The 18,861-nt window shown below is 39.1% G+C and overlaps 1 protein-coding gene across 3 annotated transcripts in view; it reads left to right on the top strand.

Moving 5' to 3' along the window:
- Positions 1-105: 105 nt before the first annotated feature.
- The window catches only part of si:dkey-220o5.5 (actin filament-associated protein 1-like 2), a 29,151-nt gene continuing 10,395 nt past the window's right edge, over positions 106-18,861 (top strand). For 2 of the 3 annotated variants that reach the window (XR_010166944.1, XM_063896771.1), the window contains exons 1-9: positions 106-902; positions 10,596-10,730; positions 12,856-12,915; positions 13,044-13,093; positions 15,811-15,919; positions 16,169-16,383; positions 17,757-17,936; positions 18,271-18,357; positions 18,779-18,848. Coding sequence is in view for 2 of the 3 variants with exons in the window: in XM_063896771.1 (XP_063752841.1) it covers positions 887-902; positions 10,596-10,730; positions 12,856-12,915; positions 13,044-13,093; positions 15,811-15,919; positions 16,169-16,383; positions 17,757-17,936; positions 18,271-18,357; positions 18,779-18,848 (922 nt within the window). In the remaining variant the exon portion in view is untranslated. The remainder of the gene's footprint in view (positions 903-10,595; positions 10,731-12,855; positions 12,916-13,043; positions 13,094-15,810; positions 15,920-16,168; positions 16,384-17,756; positions 17,937-18,270; positions 18,358-18,778; positions 18,849-18,861) is intronic. The other variant, XM_063896772.1, reaches the window with a different exon arrangement.

Raw genomic sequence — 18,861 nt, 5'->3', positions numbered from 1 at the left:
TTTATACTTTTGGGGGTTTCCTTTTCCTGTAGTGTGTTCTATAGCTTTTGGTGCATGTAAATGGTCCGCAAAGGCTAATATTCCTGTGTTCCCTCGAGAGAAAGTTTCTTTCCCACACACTCCCCCCCTGCCTGAAACGCCTCCATTGGACTCCTTTGTTTCCTTCTGGAACATAATGACATCACTTCCACTTTTATTCGCTAGCGCTCCAACACATTGTACGTGATTGGCATAGGGGAGGGACATTTCCGACACATCTCTACGCTGTTGACCAATCACAACAGAGCCGGCCAGCTAGTCAATCAGAGCAGACTGGGCTCTGGTTTTAGACAGAGGGTGAAAAGAGGTGCTGCAGCACAGGCAGTATGAGAAAAATAAAGAGCTTTTTGAACATTAAAGCATGGAGACATGTCCTAGTGGAGGTATAAAATACAAATATGAACCTGAAAATAATCATGATAAGGCCTCTCGAGGGAACCTTGGGATTGTATCCTTCACAGACCATTTACATCCACAAAAACCTACATAACACAGTACAGGAAAGGGAAAACCCCAACAAGTCTAATAGGGCCTCTTTAACATAGTATTTGTATGGTAGGAATTATGCCCTTTGTCAATCAAAACCTATAAAGATGTTTCAGAGTGAAAGATTTCACTTTCAAGAGCAGTGAGTGGTCCGTCCTCTCTCTCCTCCCTCATGATGTCACTGAGAGGCCGGACTCAATCTGTAGCGCTCCAACATCTTCACACAGAGCAGAAACAAAGAGAGTGAGAGTTCACTGAGGAGGAAACCTTTCCGTCTCTCTTTTCTCTTCTTTGTTTCATGCTTTGAACTCGAGCAGGGAAATGAGTCTGAAGAACAGCAGCCACTGAGACAGAGACAGACATGGACAAACAGAAAGGTACTGTGCGCAATTTATTATACTGCCAATGTACATGTGTGTTTTACATGGGGAAACCCTTTGGATTCAAATAATTGACTAATGTATAATAATAATGGTAATAATAACAACAGTATATAGTATAAAGTATATAAAATCAAACTGAGAAGAGAATAACAATACAATATGTACATTTTAAAATGTATACTTCTTCTTAGTTCATAGTTTTGATATATTTTTATATAGGCTATATATTGTATGTTCTTATCCTATTGTGTAAGTTATTTATGTATTTATTTTAGATCTATCTAGTTTGTCTTTCAAACTGTATTTAAAATAAATAACGTAAAACTCCATGATGTAGCATTTGTCGACATTTAATACTTTAACTATGACGACGTTCTGTACTTTATATTATAACAGGTACAACGTAACATATGTTTATAAATGTATGGCTGACGAATATGTCCAGCATCCCTATGTTTATTTGTTAATGTATGAACAAAACACACAGAGAAGTTTGGCGTTAACGACATCAATAAAAAACGGTATCAACTTGGAACTATTACATAGCCGTGGGAAGATGATTTGGGTTGGGGGTGCTGAAGACTGAGAGGTGTTCCGATAGGCTAAATAAAAGACAGGCATACGTGTGCGCAATATTTAAACACCACACGATGTATTTCATTGTAAACCAGATAGGCTACTGTGATGTGAACACTAAAACAAAAGGCTACTTATTTCAATAAAAAAATGTTTACAGCTTTAAAGACGGTATTGTAAATGAGCGACTTCCGAAAAAACATTAAACCAAACAAGCATCAACAGAAACCTGCAGTGTTCTCAGGGGCAGGGAAGAATGCACAATATGTCTATTAGTATCTGTTGAGCTGTGGTGCACTACTGTTGCACAGATAACGTTGCATTCGGAGGAAAAGCATACACGGAGAGTGAATTATCTTTAGCCGGGACACATCAGTCTCACGGTCAGAGCTACTACGGCATCAACTACTACTGAACAAGCATTTAGTTCAACCTTTTATAGGCTGTACCTTAGAATCGCACACAACTGAGAACAGTTATTATATCTCAACAATCTCAACTGACATGAAAAACAAAAAAGTCAGCGTCGAACTATTTACAGTACACTGCTCGGCGGCAGCTGAGCTGATCAAATCAAGCGCTTACCGTTGGGCCTTTCACAGTACTACTCCAAACACGGACTGACGCTCAGGCGTCATGGAAATACAATCTCTCATGAGCGCATTCATGTCCACATCGTCCATAATGTCTTTGTGGACATTCATCAATGAAAGATGCGTCAGCCTCTTCTGTGTCATTGTGGACCTTAACCAAGTCTTTAACCTTCTCAAAGTGGAGAACGATCGTTCCGATGAGGCCACTGATATTGGCAGAGCCAGACATAACTGGATGACTTTCTCAACCTCAGAAAAGAGAGCTCTCGTCTGTGGATGGAGATTACAAAGACGTGCTGCTACATCTTTAACTGTGGTGCACCGAGACTCCTTGGTGACAGTGTTCAGCATTTTAAGCTGGAGATCAAGGCGGCAGTTGTCCAGCTCCATAGGAAGCTGAAGGCTGTCCAAGTCCACTGTTTCTCCCTGTGCTGCTGCTATAACTGCCCTCTCTCTTTTCCCCGCTAGCGTCAAAGTCTCTTGGTCGAACCTTCTTTGAAGCTCCCCTGAAACTAGATCGACAGCCTCATAGAATTCCCGTTTCCAAGAGGCTGTTGGTGCGCTGCGAGTGAGTGCTTCTGGCTCTGCAGTTTGCCTAAATCGTGCCGGGGTTCTGCTCTCTCTCATTTCTGGCATTTTGAGATCCATTCTTGAGGAATGTTCTTCCACCTTCTGAAACATCTGCACAACATTTGGGTCGTCTCGAAGGGCCGCAATGCTGTTTTTCAGTACATTTGCGCACTCAAGTGTGCCAAGCGCACTCATTGTGGAGCTCTGCAGCTTCCGTGCCACAGCCTCACACGGTTCAAACAGTGCCTGGCAACAGAGCAGGCCGAAGAGAGTTCTGCCTTTACGGGCTTGCTTCCACAGCCCGACAATCTTTGCTCTGCTGTCACCTCTTGTGGTTTTGTCATCTTTCAACAACGTTAGTGTGGCCAGCAGAGTGTTGTAAGATGAACATATGCGCCTGATGGCTGTGGCCCGCACACACCACCTGGTTGGGCACAGGCCTAGGATGTTAACTGCAACCTCGTCGCAACTACTGAAAAGCGATTCATAAAGCTGTTTACGCTTTGACGACTCTCGTATCACACCAGCAACACCCCGCACAAAGTTTAATGTATCGGCCACTAGGCCAACTTCGCAGGCGACTTCTTGGAGAACTAAATCAAGTGCGTGGTTGTTGCAGTGAACGTACATGGACAGAGGGCACAGTTCTTTCAGACGGGCCTGTACTCCTGAGAAACAGCCGGACATATTACTAGCGCCATCAAAACAATAAGCAATAAGTCTTTCAATCGGAATGTTCAGTCTCAAAAACACATCCTTGATGCAAGAAAATAAAGTTTGTCCGGTAGAGTCAGGAGCATTATAAAAACCCAAAAACAAGCAATGCGCCTCCAGGCTGCTGTCAACAAACTGCAAACAACATGAGAACTGTTCTGTGGTGCTAATGTCAGTAGTGCCATCAGCAACTAGTCCATAAAACATGGATTCGGAAGAATTGGCGACAATGTTCCTCTGAATTGCATGCGCGAACTGTTGAATGATCTCGTTCTGTATGGTGTTTGACATCCAATTGTCTCGTCTCATAATCCACTCTCTTTCCTTCGGAAGATCATATGTTCGCTCCAGCATGTATCTAAACAGTATACCATCACGTGTAGTGTCTCCCCTGAACGGAATACCTTTGCTGCCCAAAAAACGAATACTTCTGAACAGTAGTTCCAAAACATGACGAGCAGTCGCCTGTTGTTTGCAAACCGCATCAGATAAGAGAGCGTTAATCGGTGTGCCTTCCAGTGCAGCAAGTCTCTGAATGGAGTCTGTGTGCAGTTTAGATTTTTCATGTTCGTTGAATTTTGAGGTAGCCTTACGCCAGTTTCCGAAACCACCCGACAGAAATGGGTTGTCTGCACGAACACTATCAGCATTGATCAGTCTTTTTTCTTTGGCTCTCAGGCAAGCAAAACACAAGACACGATCTATCTCTGGAACATAATGTAGCCACTTCCACCTGTTAAACCAGGATGGTGAAAATGTACGACTGTACGTTTCATTCCCACAACGTCGACCAGGAAAATTAAAGTTCAACGGTTGGAAAGGCTCAGTGGGTACACATCCACTGTCAGTGGCAGCAGCATTGTGCAGAGACGTGGCGGGCTTTGGAGGGCCGTTATTACCGTCATCATTTGTGTCAGTGATCTCTGCATCTTCTGAAACGGAGGATGAACTGCTGCTGCTAGCTGGATTTGTTTCCGTTTCTCCAATCTGGAGACACTCTGGTGGTGTAGACCTACTGGTTTTAGACACTGGTATTGGTAATCCACTGAAAAAATCTGAAATTCGTTTCTGTGCCATTTTAACGTTCAGGCTGCCATTTTAGCTTAAACAATCCCGTGGCTACTTCATATGACATCTGATATAACCAGAATGCACAGCGCTATCGATTAGCGAGATTATTTTTGTAATAATTAAGAAACTGTATTAAACCATATTACACAACATAATTTTAAATTTTAGACATTTTATGCATTTAATAGTTTATGTATTTTATCGTTAGTTTTTTTTTGTCAACTGGCGGGGCTGCTACGATATTCCAACTGTCGGGACCAGACCTCCAGCAGGGGGTGCTGCAGCACCCCCAGCACCCCTACTTCCCACGGCTATGAACTATTATAACGTTTTAAATTAAGTTGGTTGTTTTATACTGATTGTAATAGATTGTGTGATTAGATACTCAGCCTGAAGGGACTTGGCTTGAGAAGCATTGGGACGCTGGTTCGAGTCCCAGAACAGACGTGGAGTGGTATGGTACTTTGAGATGTGCCAGTTCATCTCCTAAGCATTGCCGAGGTGCCCTTGAGCAAGGCTCCAGAACCCCCCACTCTCTGGGCGCTGTATGATAGCTGCCTACTGATCTGAACACCAGGATGAGATAGATGCAGAGATTACAGGTCACTGCACTGAAAAATCTGTTAACTTGAATTGAATGTATTATTTCAACAGATTTCGGATAACTGTATTACGTTAGTCGAAAGCATTAATATTACGTTTAAATAACACATTTAACCTAATACAGTTTTGTGAAAATTGTTGACATAAAACATTTAATTAAAGTCAATGTTTCAATTTTTTTCAGTGTAGGGGAAACATCTAAAATAAAAGGCTGTGCTCCTCCATCCTCCTTCATCATCCTCACTTCCTCTCTGCTGCCCTCAGGAGACAACACTAATAGACTGTTTAGACTCAGACCCACAATTTAGCATTTTTCTCTCGTTACAAAACCTCTGACTGACTCCTGCAGTCACTTTTAGTTGAATGACCTCATGTGCTTACTATGAGGATTAATGCAATTTATTCCAACTTGGGTCTGATTCTGTAGTTTTTTCTGTCCTTCCTCAGCCTGATTTAATGCACTTTTTAAAATTTGGGATATGTGGGAAATGAATCAAATAGAATTGTCATAGCTCCATCATGTTTTCTACACGGTTGTCCATCGGTTAGCTTTGACTGAATCTCTTTAAATCCCCTGTGCCTAGTGTCTTCTTCTTCTGATGCATGGTGTAGTTGTAGTGACTAAAGAACTAGCATATTATATCATATTCACACACCAGCAGTGGACACAAACAAGCATTCATACATGTTTCATTATTTATACTTTGGGGAAATTTGGCTAATACTTGCGGTACCTTTGAATAATGACTTGAGATCTGTGAACACCAAATCAGATGATCATGAAGCGTCACATTCAATAGCCCTTCAGCTGGCCTGCAAAGTGATATTTCTATTGTACTGTAAGGTTACAGTACAATAATCATATGCTGATTCTCGGTTACTGCTGTAGTTTCTGCTCTTTGGGTTTTAGAACAGCTACACTTCGTCTCTTACTGCAGCGCAGGACAAACCAGCAGCTCAATAATGCCAACGTTCCTGACCTCCTGTTTTTCTATTTTTACCAACCAGAGGATGAAAGAGAAAGCTGCTCCACACCCCGCAACACACAAACACGTTTATTTAAAAACCTTTTAACTTCAGCCAGTTTCAGGATCAGCTTCGTTGGCCAGAATGACACACACAAACACTTTTCTCTGGATTATCCAGAATAATATATAGCAGATTTTTTAAATACAACAGCTTAAACGAAATATGTCATAGTTCTACCAACATACTGTATATCTGACCGGATAGAAAGCTTTTACTTAGTTTGTTAGTCTTTTCATTAATATAAATATCTATATTTTATAGTAAATATGCACTGAAAAAACTGAAATGTTGACTTTAATTAAATGTATTATGTCAACACATTTCACATACATTTAATAGGTTAGTTGAAAGCAATAATATTAAGTTGAACCAAATATTTAAACCTAATATTATTGCTTTCAACTAACCTAATATAGTTATGTGAAATCTATTGACATAAATGTAATTAAATTCAACCTTTCAGTTTTTTCAGTGGAAAAGGCTTGTTCATTCTTAATCTTTAGTTGTTTCTGGTTGCAGATGACTTTGATATTTTTTTTATTTGTTGTGTGCTTTTGATTTTTTCTTCACCAAAACAAGGTTATCTAACGTTCATTCAAATAGGCCGTGGCTGTTCACTGTATGTGCCTGCGTGCATGTGTATGCATGTGTGTGATCGGCAGCATCAAAGCCAGAGACAGGAAGTGATGTTGATGGTCAGATAAGCGGCGCTCAGAAACAGAAACTCTTTATTTCTTCACTTTTTTCTTCCTACGGTCTTTCGGTTGTTGTTGTGGATGATGTTTTGTTGCTGTGTTGCCACTGATGTGTTGTGGGTGTGTTGTAGGTGTGTGAGGTATGTGCAGCTCAGTGTTTAAAACAGCAGCGAGCTGATAAGCAGATCTGTTGGATCCTTAAATCAGCAGAGAGACATTAATCAGACACAGTTGACCCCTGTCTCCCACTCACTCAGAGGGTGAATGGACTAACTCTGTCTCTCTGAATGGAGCTCAAACACAAAAGCTTCTGTTTATTCTCTGCATGTTTTACATTTTCTAATCCTCCTGACTTTGCCAAACAGCAGTCATTGATGAGTGTCTGTTCCCAAAAGCAGTTCTAATAATCAAGGAGGCAGTTCTACACGTCTTGTAACTAATAAGAGTTAACAGTGAGAAGACGTACAGAGATATGTTCCACGGACGAACATAGTTGTTCATCCTGTTTCTAAATTATCGTACAGGTAGTTTGAGTTTTTACATGATGTAACACAATGAGTAACTAACAAACATGGTCAAACACATACAGTCTTTATTCTGTTAAACATTAGCAGCAGCTTATCAGTGTGTAAATCTGTCACATCAGCTAACATTTGAAGGCCAGAACATTAGAGTATTTGTGGTGGGAAACATTACCTCAACAGGCAGAGTCAGTTCAGGGTTTCATTCACTCATTAACAGAATAAATAACCTGAACTGTTCAGTTTAAAGGAGACAGTAGCACGTAGGTGTTTCACACTTCAACACCTTAATGTTAGGACAAATATCACAGGAACACGTTTCTGTTCCTATAAATTACCTGGTGAGGAATTTAAGGGACAGCTAATTCATAAAAATATACTGTATATTCATCAGTGTTAATGCTAAGTCCCTAAAGAGTGGTGCAGGAATGAGTCCTAAAACCCTGAAATGAGTCAACATTCAAGCAGTTCCCTCAAAGTTTTTTTTAACTTGTTTTTGGTTAGAAGCCTGAAATAAGATCTGTGCTTAACACTAGCTTAAGAGATGTTCATGTTTTATTCTACGACATAAAATATGTCCTTAAATACCCCACTGGTGGATGACTGAAGCTCCTTTTTTCAAATTAGAAACAGCAGATGCTAACAAGTGACCAAAAGAGACTACGACACTTTATCACGCCAAACATTAGCCGCCTTTAGCTTAGTGGTTGTGACGTGAAGGCATGTGACTGTGACGTGGTTCGTTTCTAGCCTAATGCTAGCATTTGTTTTTGAACAATGCTAGGCTGGATTGTAGTACTACAGAAGCCTCCTATTCCAGTTAGCTATCAATAAGTAGTAATTGTCACCAGCATTTGCAAGTTACCAAGGTCTTACAAATTAACTAAAAATGGATTCCAGCTGCTGATTGCTTCATGAATTGCACATTTCTTGCATACAATGTTCACCCCTTATCAAGGTCCGAAGCTTCTGTCATAAAAACGGTGGTTGCCGTACATAAGCTGCCTTTAGCTTAGCAGTTGTGAAGTCATGTGACAGTGATGATGGTTGTTCAAGGCTTAAGGTTAGCTTTTTACCTACTGAATAACATCTGTACTTATCATAAATGTGTGTTGGTCAAAGATATTTTTTTCTGTAATATTCCATTATCAAATTGAAAAATGCTTTTTGTTGATGGAGCTCTTGCAGCGCTAACTTCCAGGTCGGCCTACACAAATACATCATCACTGCTCTGCTCTGTGATCCAACCGTGTTTTAATTCAAATCACAATGCTGCAGTGAATTAGATTTATTAAACACTTACAAAGTTAAACACAACAAATATGTGTATTTAATGTGGTGGACGCTCAATCGTACCATCACATACTGTATATATACAAGAATATAAATAACAACAAAATGTGTTATTTAATCCAAACATTTTTGGATAAAGATAGTGGAAAATTACTATTTTAAATGTAACTAATTACATTTTCCTGATGCTGTTTGTTTTTTCAAATAAGGGCATTTCTATTTATTTTTCATTAATTTCACATTCAAATTGACCACTTCTATACTTATATATGTTGAACTACCAACACCTAAATACAGTATACAGCTGCGGATAAAGTTAAGAGACCACTTCAGCATTATCATTTTCTGTTGTTTTATTATTTATAGATATGTCTTTGCATTAAATCATTATTTTTATTTTCTATTGTATTTTATAAACTACTGACAAGTTTTCTATGTTGGAATTCAACAGACACTGGATTGGCTGCCATGCATGTAGAGGTAAAGATTTAAGAAACATTTGGAGTGGTCTCTTAATTTTTTCCGGAGCTCTATAACACATGAACTGAGCAAAAATAAGGCCATCAAAACAGGATCACATTATTATCACAAATACTGGGAATAAAATATGATTTATTTGTGTACTCATTTAACCCTAGGAGAGGAAAATGTTGGGTAAACACAGTTTGTATTTTTATCTGTAGTGGGTAATGTGAACTGAGAGACGCCTTACATCACTGCCTTCAATGATTGCAGCTCTTAGCTCTTCTGAAGCTTAAACACAAAGTCAGTATTCATTCAGCGGGAGAGGAACAACAGCTTCATTCATCACATGAACACAGACTGACTTCATGACACTTTTCATGTTTTATCAACCTGCTGACGACAAACTGAGGGGAGCCCCCATCAGCTTCAGGCTGTTTATGGCTCAGGAAAGTCATTGTGAGGATAGAAACTTTATCAGACAAATTGACTGACTGATTGTTTTTTATTTTAAAAGAACACTACCATTATGCAATGGGGTCACACCAGTCACAGCGCCCAATCGGTAGCTTCCCTTACTACAGCTATATTCAACCGACTTGTAAAGTTTTGTATAAATGCCACTCTAACAAAGACACAAGTAAAATACATGAAGTTGGGAATTTGATAAATACATAAACACTACACAGATGGTTAGGTTGTAATCATGATAGCTTGAAATGATGCACGATAAAACTACACATGTACATTTTGCTAACGCCTATTCTTTTTTTGTTCTTCGTTTTGTTGTTGATTATTTTACAATATTAATATTAACATATTCCTATTTCTAAAGTGTTTTATTAATAGATTCATTTTTTTGAATTTATTTGATAGTTTACTGCTGCTTCTTTGCCTCTATTGTCTTCTGTAATAAATTGTATTTGCAAAAGGATAAAAAAAATAATGATTCAAATGTTTAACTTGTGCTCAATGCTAAATGTCAATGTCATGACTGTATGTTAACATGACAAGCTAAGAAAGAAAAAGAAAAGAAAGCAAGGGTCTATGTATTTATTTATTTTTTGCCAAAATGTGGCAGGTTTTAACTCAAAAATTAGCACGAGAAAATGTTAATTTACATGTAAGCTAGTTCCATCCATTCCTGTTCATATCATGAAAGAAAGTAAAGAAACATTGAAAACCATTCAGAGGACATGTTGGATATATGACATTTCTGGGTTATTTGTTTATTGAGATCCACTGCACATTGATTCATTTTACTTCGACAATTTAAAAACTAAGGTCTCCTCAGACAAATGTAAAGAGAGTTTGTTTACAAGAGAGAGATACTGTCAATGTAATCAAACATGGCCCATTGCTCTGCTTATATGTCAACAGTTAAAGGATGACTCAGAGATAAAGTCTGTGAAAATATTTGGTAGAGATTTTCTTTTATCTCACTGTAGATTTGACCATGTTCATGAAGCCAGTCTGACAGCTGTAGAGTCTTTGTGTCTGTCTGTTCACCTGTATGTCTGTCCTCCCTGTCTTTCTACATGTCTGCTCATCTGTCTTCAGTGCTGGCCAAGCTGATCTGGGACCTGCCGTCCTTCCTGTCTGTTCTGGACTCAGAGAAACTGAGTTACGCCGCTCAGACCCAGAAGAAAGACATCTCAGAGCTGCTGTCTAAACTGCAAACAAATGACACTCCAGGTAATAATTATATTACTGATGCTACCACTGCTAGTTATAGGGAATGGAAATGTCATCAACAGAAGGTCGGCCGTCTTTCAAAGATACAAGCAACTGCAACCCGTTGACTAACCTGCATTGGAGCAAAGAAGTGCAACTTTTTCACTTGAATCTTTTTAAAACCCCTTCATGCATAGAGGTCACTACAGTGGACAGATATTCAAAAGCTGTTTTCTTGTATATGCATGAGTTTTGATGGCCTAGTTACACATTAGCCACTACAGTGGAAGCTATCACATCTTCCCATACACTGCTAGTCAGTTGCAAGTTAGTGTGAGTGCATGATACATTTCTCTAAACCAAGATGGACGACAGAACGCCAGATGGACCCAGTCATTTGTCGATATCTTCCCAATCCTTTTATGGAAAGTGCCTCCTGCAGGTATAAAAATGTTGTTGACAACAACTAAGGAATCATACAATTCATAAATTGTCAAAGTATTAATTTTACGTTGGGAGGAAATTATCATTAATCATCTGTCCAGTATAGTGGACGTCATGCTCCCCTATATTTAAACTACAATTCATATTGTTACTGCTACTGTTATTCTTAAAAATACTTCATATGCAGTCATTTTTGGGCTGTAAATCAATATACTTATGTTATAATAATGTTAGCTCTGTTGTCAGCAATGCTCAAAACATCGCTGGTACACGATGTGTCCAAGGCACCCCTGAGATCAGGTTTGGCTCTGGAAACCACTGGCCCCATTTCACTGAAGCAAAAAATGCAAACAGATGCCACGATGCTGCATGCACCCGAAGAACCAAGTACATCTGCATGCAGTGTCTTGTGGCTTTGTGCCCAGGGTGCTTTGTCAATTATCATAGTAGATAGCATCCCCAATGAAAGATATTGTTGTAGGTGTCATACTCCCCTCAGTTGTTAAAAGTTCATTGCTATAACAGAGACTGTAACAGGGAGTCTAACTTCATGCCAGCAGTGTGTAGGTTACTGTTTCCACGTTTTCCATACAGGAAAGTCCTAAATGGTGTTATGGATATGTATACGGATTTTCTTTTTATTTACATATATCATTTTAAGTTTGCACCTCTTTATTTATCATTTTATCAATATTTTTGTGAAATATACATTTCTTCAGTTTAAATACATACTGTCCACTTGAGTGGACATTAAAATATATCTTTGAAAAAACTGGAAATAAAAAACTAAAGTTCAAATCTTGTATTTCATGCCCCAAGAGCAATAAAAACATTTGGTAAAAAAATCCTGACTGAGGTTGTCATAATTCATGTATGAAAGGGTTGACATGGTCGGTCGGCACTGTTGTGTTGCTGGCTGTAAAACCCACTCCTGAGACAAATGAACAAAACAAAAATGGAGAATGGGATGACAGTCAATTCTTCCCCATCATGAAAAAGACAGAAAGGTATCCAACATCAGCAGGCGGACTGTTTACTGCCAAACTACAGTAACACAAACTACTGCACAGGGACATATTTAACATATTAAAGACGAAATGTTGGTGTATGAATAAATATACCGATCTAACGAGAGCTTGTATTGGAGAGGGCAATCATATTTCACCCAAACTTTATTCATATGTGATGCAGAACAGCTGAAAGATGACTGATGAAAGCTTATAGAAAGGGCTTTTGCCGTTGCTATCAACGCCATCTTCCATAAAATGGCCCCCAGCGCCAGTTCCCATTCCCTATAGTATTAATGTTCAATCAGTAGTACTACTTCTACTAATACTATTATTACCACTACTACTAATGCTTTTACTCCAAACTATATAGTTACAGTAGTAGTATCAGCAGGAATGATATACTACTACTCCTTCTGTCAATTTGGAAACTACAAATAATATTAGACAGCGGTGCCTTTTCACTCTTCGTTTAACCGAAGCCATTCAGGGTGACTGAAAGAAGTCAAATTGACCATTTGTATGTGCTCAATATACAACATTTCAGTCAAAGCCCTGAAGAGAGTTGTAATGTGTGCAGTTAAGTTGAAATGGAGTAAGTGTAAGATCTGGAAAGCAGTTAAACTGATAAAATGACTATAATGAATTATGGCCCTGCTAAGGTTTGCTGACGGGCATGTCTGTTGTGTTTCCAGTGGAAGACACTGAGTACATGATCATGAGCTGTCCATCCTCCTCAGACACACCTGGATCAGGTAACACTGAGTTGAAATAACAGGACATGTTTTTTCAAGTTTAAACCTGAATTACAAAGAGAAGCATTAACAATTATTTCAGGCAATATTTGAAACCTTTTAAAACATGTATTCATTTTTCTGTACAGAAGGCATCCAGTGCTCAGATCAGGTCTTACCGTTATGGCTGGCAAACTTGGTGAGTCACTCCAGATTCCTCCCTTTTCTCTCCTAATGCATCCTGGGATTGACTCCAGCATGGAAAATCTGCCGTTTTGCCTTTAATCGCTCCCTTGTGTTTACCATACTCTGCAATTGTTGTCACCTTCTGATGGTGTGTAATCTAACATCAACTCTGGTCTAATGGACAATCCATGCCCAATGGCCAATCAGCATGGGTAATTCCTGTTGGATAATAGTTTCATGATTGCTTGGTGGTAATGCATTAATTGCCTTCTGTTGTTAATTTCAAATAGTTCATTAGGTCTTCTTGGTTATAGATACAGTGTGTAAGATGAGCCTTAATTTAAACCGAAAACATTTAAAATAACTTTATCAACACATGGGAAAAGATCCCCAGATTTGAGCAGGGTTTTGATAGTTTTGATTCAATCCAAAGTGGCAGAAGCAAGAAAACAACTGGACCTCGTACTGAACTGGCAGGAGGCTGCTTTTTTGGCAGTATAGGGGGCAGCTTTGACACTGCTGAAGAAACACAAGTTGCACACTCCTCCATAGACCCAGCAATAGAGGTGAAATACTGCTCCTGCTTTCTTTAGAGCTGGTGGACTGGAACTACACATTGCACCTTTAAGGCTAGCAAAAGTTTGTAGCTAGCCTTTAAGTTCAGTGTAATGACGAAATAGTCAAGTGACTCACATGACAAAGTATTAAAAAATGTTGTTTAAAACAGGACACGAAAACAAGTCTCCTGTGTCAAAGTCAAGATTTAACGTGTTGGGAGTGAGAACCAGTTTGCACTCACAATAATACAACACCCTGAACTTTCACCACTTGGGAAAAAGTGTTGAACGTGGTCTTGTTTGGCTTCAGCATCATGCATTTGGAGCTCACGATCTGTTTAATAAATCCATTAAAGGTGAAAGCATTCAATGCAGACCCTCCACACTGAATTCTGTTGAAGAAATGCAACGGTAAAAAAACAAAATAAAATAAAAACGCCTGCCAAGCAGTAATTGTATATTTTACATTGCTATTATATGTACAAAAACAGGCATTATAACCCTACAAGACTATATATTCTTGATTACACTGATTTACTAACGTAAAATATCTGAATAGTTCTTCCATGCTGATTCTCTTCACAGGGTTGTTTTTTACCGTCTTGCACTTCTTGTCATCATTATGGCTTCCCCTGAGGTCAAGGAAAAAAGGGAATTGTTATTTTAGATAACAGAAACAGGAGGTCGGTCTGTGATGTGGGTCAGTAATGAAAGACTGACTCCTCCTGAGGTTTGGGAGGAGAAGGCAGGGTTGTGTGTGGTTGTGTATGTGTGTATGTGCCTGTGGTTGTGTAGCTATGTATGTGTGTGTGTGTGTGTGTGTGTGTGTGTGTGTGTGTGTGTGTGTGTGTGTGTGTGTGTGTGTGTGTGTGTGTGTGTGTGTGTGTGTGTGTGTGTGTGTGTGTGTGTGTGTGTGTGTGTGTGTGTGTGTGTGTGTGTGCATGAGTTGCAGGGAGTGCCAGGATGTTCTGTGTTTACATATAAGGCCGTCTCCCCTCTATCTGTCCTCCTATTGGCTGAGGGAGGAAGTGGTCACTGATGGCGGCAGATTAGCATCTGGTCTACGTGATGGATGGCCAGAACACACACAAACACTAACTCCATCTCCTGGGAAATGTTGTCATATGCAACTCATTTACAACCATTATTTAGCCATTTAGCTCCAGTTCACCTGAGGAGAGTGATGTTCACTAATGAAGAGGGTAAAAGCTCAAAGGTGTAGAAGTGTTGATGTATTCATGTGTACTGTATAATACTGATATTTAACCCTGAGTACAATGTCTCCTACTCTTTTAGTTTGGGTGTCACTCTGGTGGTCCCACAGAGGCTTAAACCCCAAAATGGATGTATTAAGAAAGCCGTTTACAGCTTTGTTGCCAGTTCTTCCCACAAATCCAAGGATATGTCTTTTAGGGTTCTATGCTAAGACAAAAGTGGCAAATCAGATGTGCGCAAATCTAGTTTGCGCACATCTGATTTAGATCTAAGTTTTTGTGAACAGTACACCCACATGGAATATGATTTGGGTAATTTCATATGGACAGATACAGGTCAGGCTTATTGCAGTGCAACCCCAGTCCGTTCAGTCCTATCAGAGTTTAGTGGGCCATTGTTAATATAACTAATGTTGGTGGGAAGCAGGAAATAAAGGCTGGTCTTTGGTGTTAAACTCTCTTATGTTGCTCCCATGTCACCTAACATCCTTCTTTTTTCCTGATGGACAAGTCAAGTCATTGATTGTCGTTATTTATACAGTATAACCCAATATCACAAATCAGAAAAACGTACCAATCAGACACTAATCCGATCAAAAAATCATGGAAATCCAGACAGGGAAATAAGAAAAAAAGTGTTGTAAGAATACCAATGTCTTGATAAAGTGTACTTTGGTTTATTAACTGTACACTACAGTACCTGCCCATGTTTGCTTTGTTATGGAAGGTTAATATTATCAGGATCATTTGAATGAATTTAGGAATTAAATTGGATTTGGCTTAACAAAATCCAAGTATGTTTGTGTGCCAAATGCAGTTCAGACTCACAATAAAAGACACACAACAGCAAACTTTTTTGAAAAGGACATTTTGGTTTCACGTAGCAGGAATTTTGCAGTCAAAGCCGGTATGTGCTGATTCTATTGAATCTGTATAAGCAATCTAACCCATCCATCCAGGGCCCTGTGGTGCCACCCGTTCCTCCAGGGGGTCCAGGAGGTGATGAAGATGAAGATACATACGAGGAGGCAGAACCTTACTTGCCCAACAAAACCACATCTAACACTGGTATCTACAAACACATATACACACTGAAAAAACTGAAACGTTTTAATTAAATGTATTATGTCAACAGATTTCACATAACTGTATAAGTTAGATGGAACCAATATTACTAATATTATTAAAAAAAGATATTAGGTTCAACGTATTATTATTGCTTTCAAATAACTTTAATTAAAGCCAACAGTTTTTTCATTGCACACAATGAAACATGTTGTTAATACCTTAATAAAAGCTTCTCCATCCCTGTCTCAGAGAATGCAGAGTCAGACAGTAGTCACTATGAGTCGTACGGGGAGGAAGATGATGATGAGCCTGTGAAGGATCGCGCTCACTACATCCACTGGAGCACCTCCCAGCCCTGCCTACGACCCGTCCCCGAGTCCCGCCTCTGTGGATACCTGTGGAAGAGAAAATGGCTCGGACAGTGGACCAAACAGCTGTTCATCATCAGGAGCGACATGCTACTGGTGAGACCCCAAAGTTACTTAAGCCCAAGTTTGAGGTGATTCAACTTGGGCTTGAGTAACTTTACTTGAGTATATCCAGAGGTGAAAGAAGTACAATTAAAAAACTGAAATGTTGACTTTAATTAAATGCATTACGTCAACAAATTTCACATAACTGTAAGTAAGTAAGTTATAAGCAATAATATTACATTGAACCTAATATTCTTTATTTAGACTTAATATTATTGCTTTGAGCTAACCTAATAAATGTATGCAAAATCTGTTGACTCAATGCATTTAATTAAAGTCAATGTTTCAGTTTTTTCAGTGTTCTCATAACTGTTACAAGTAATACCACGGGGTTAAAATACTGTGTGGAAAATGTACTTAAAGTGTCGTATAGAGGCTAAAGTTGTCACATTATTTTGATAGAGTGAAAGTGCACCATGCTGGGAGTAGAGGTGTAAAGTAAAAAAAATGAATACTCTATAAGATTACGAGAGCCTCAACATTTTTCTAGTATTGTTCTTACTTACTTCACATCACTGAGATTTTTGACCATACTTCGACTACATTTATCTAGCTTTGGTTACTTTACAAATGATACATTGTATAAGTTCAAGCACACGAAAGTCATAAGCCCTAATCGTATAGTAGGCTACAGCTACTTTAATTATTGTTTCATCCAATTATTGGACTAACTAATCAGCAGATTAATCAATAATAAAAAAAACTTAGGTAGAGGTTAAGAATAAGCTTCATAAACCAACTATTAAATAACATCCCGCTTTAACATTGATGCATGATTCTCCTAATTTTCCAATTCCTGGAGTCTTGTTAGGAGTTATAGTCTAAAAGCATTGTTTTCAGTAAAGCTACCGTAGTGAGTAGGAAACTCAGCCTAGGAAAAAAATGCCGTTGTTTTTTTATCACCATCTAATTTGCAGATGCACAACCCGACTTCTTGTTGATGTAGCACATGTCCTCTGAAGTGGCTCAAGCTTCTCCTCTGGAAAAAAGGTTTTTGAATTTCCTGAGAAAGTCCAAGGATATTATTTCAACATTTTTCTTTTTTTCAAATGGAAAATGTAGTATACTTACAAACTTTGACAAAACAATTAAGAAAGATAAGACTTTGCTCATTTTGAACCTTTAACTATGCTAACTCCTTATCAAACTGATCATGCTCTGGTATTGAGAGACACAATTTGCAAAAATAACTACACAGTGTAAATGAAAACATTGGCATATTGCTTAGGAACTCTTTGTGGTTCCTTGTAATAGATTGTGTGTGTGTGTGTGTGTGTGTGTGTGTGTGTGTGTGTGTGTGTGTGTGTGTGTGTGTGTGTGTGTGTGTGTGTGTGTGTGTGTGTGTGTGTGTGTGTGTGTGTCAGTGTTATAAGTGTGCACAGGACCTGCTGCCTCAGCTGGAGTTGAGCCTGCGCGGCTGTCAACTGGTCTACAAGTCGAAGAACAACGGGAAGATCCAGCACCAGCTCAAACTGCTGCTGCTGGGATCAGAGAACCTGGTGCTGGGCTACAGCAGCTTCCAGCAGGCCGACGAGTGGAGGAAGGTAAGCCAATCCAAAAGTTAGCATCTCAAGGGCTCTTTCGACAAAAAGAAATATATATATTTTTTGAATATAACACAACGGCAAACACACGTGCATGATACTTACACATTTCGTTCAGCAGGTTCATCTACACATATTATCACCACTTTCTGATTATGAAGGGTAAATGATAACAGCATTTCCTTCTTACCTCTCCCAGTAATCATCTCACGACTCCTCAAAATCATCTGGGGAACCTTTGGTGGGGCCGTACCCCGTATTTATATATACTGTATATGGTATTTGTACTTTGTCAAAGGTAGAAAGAGCAGCTGGAGTGTGTTTGTGTGTGCAGGTGATAGAGGATGTGAGTGTTGGAAGTGAAGGGGACACTCAGAGCTCCTTGTCTCTGATCAGATCAGACACGCTGCTGTCTGGCAGGGTGAGACCTTTTCCTTACATAATATATTCCCTTTTCCCTATCTTTACACAAAACCCTTCAGACTGTCACAAATTAAAGAAACAAAAGACATGGTTTGTCTCATAAAGAGTTGTTTGAGTCTTATTAGACTTTATTAATAAGGTTAATGAGTCTTATTAGACTCAAACAGTTATGGTTCATACTTTTAATGGAGCTGGAGTTTTAGTACTTAGTCAGATTTTTCCAATGATTTACTTAATGTTGTTTGAATATTTGATTTATTTATAGGCAGAAATATTAAAATGACGGCCTGTTGGCTGCACTCTGGTCATGGCAAATGATAGAGTCTTTCTAAAGCATTGAGTTGTATACATGACCAAATAAGTTTAAAAAAAACCTCATTAATAAAGTTGAAGTTTCTGTCCATGTTGTGTTTCTTCAGTCCAGTCCAGTCCAGACTGACTCTGAGGAGGAGAGACCTTCAGCGGTCTGCAGCCTCAACAAAGACAAAGGTACTAATATTAT

This window comes from Eleginops maclovinus, chromosome 12 (assembly GCF_036324505.1).
Source record: "Eleginops maclovinus isolate JMC-PN-2008 ecotype Puerto Natales chromosome 12, JC_Emac_rtc_rv5, whole genome shotgun sequence".
Lineage (NCBI taxonomy): Eukaryota > Metazoa > Chordata > Actinopteri > Perciformes > Eleginopidae > Eleginops > Eleginops maclovinus.
Note: the sequence above shows the minus strand (reverse complement) of the source record. Positions and strands in the feature narration are given on the sequence as shown.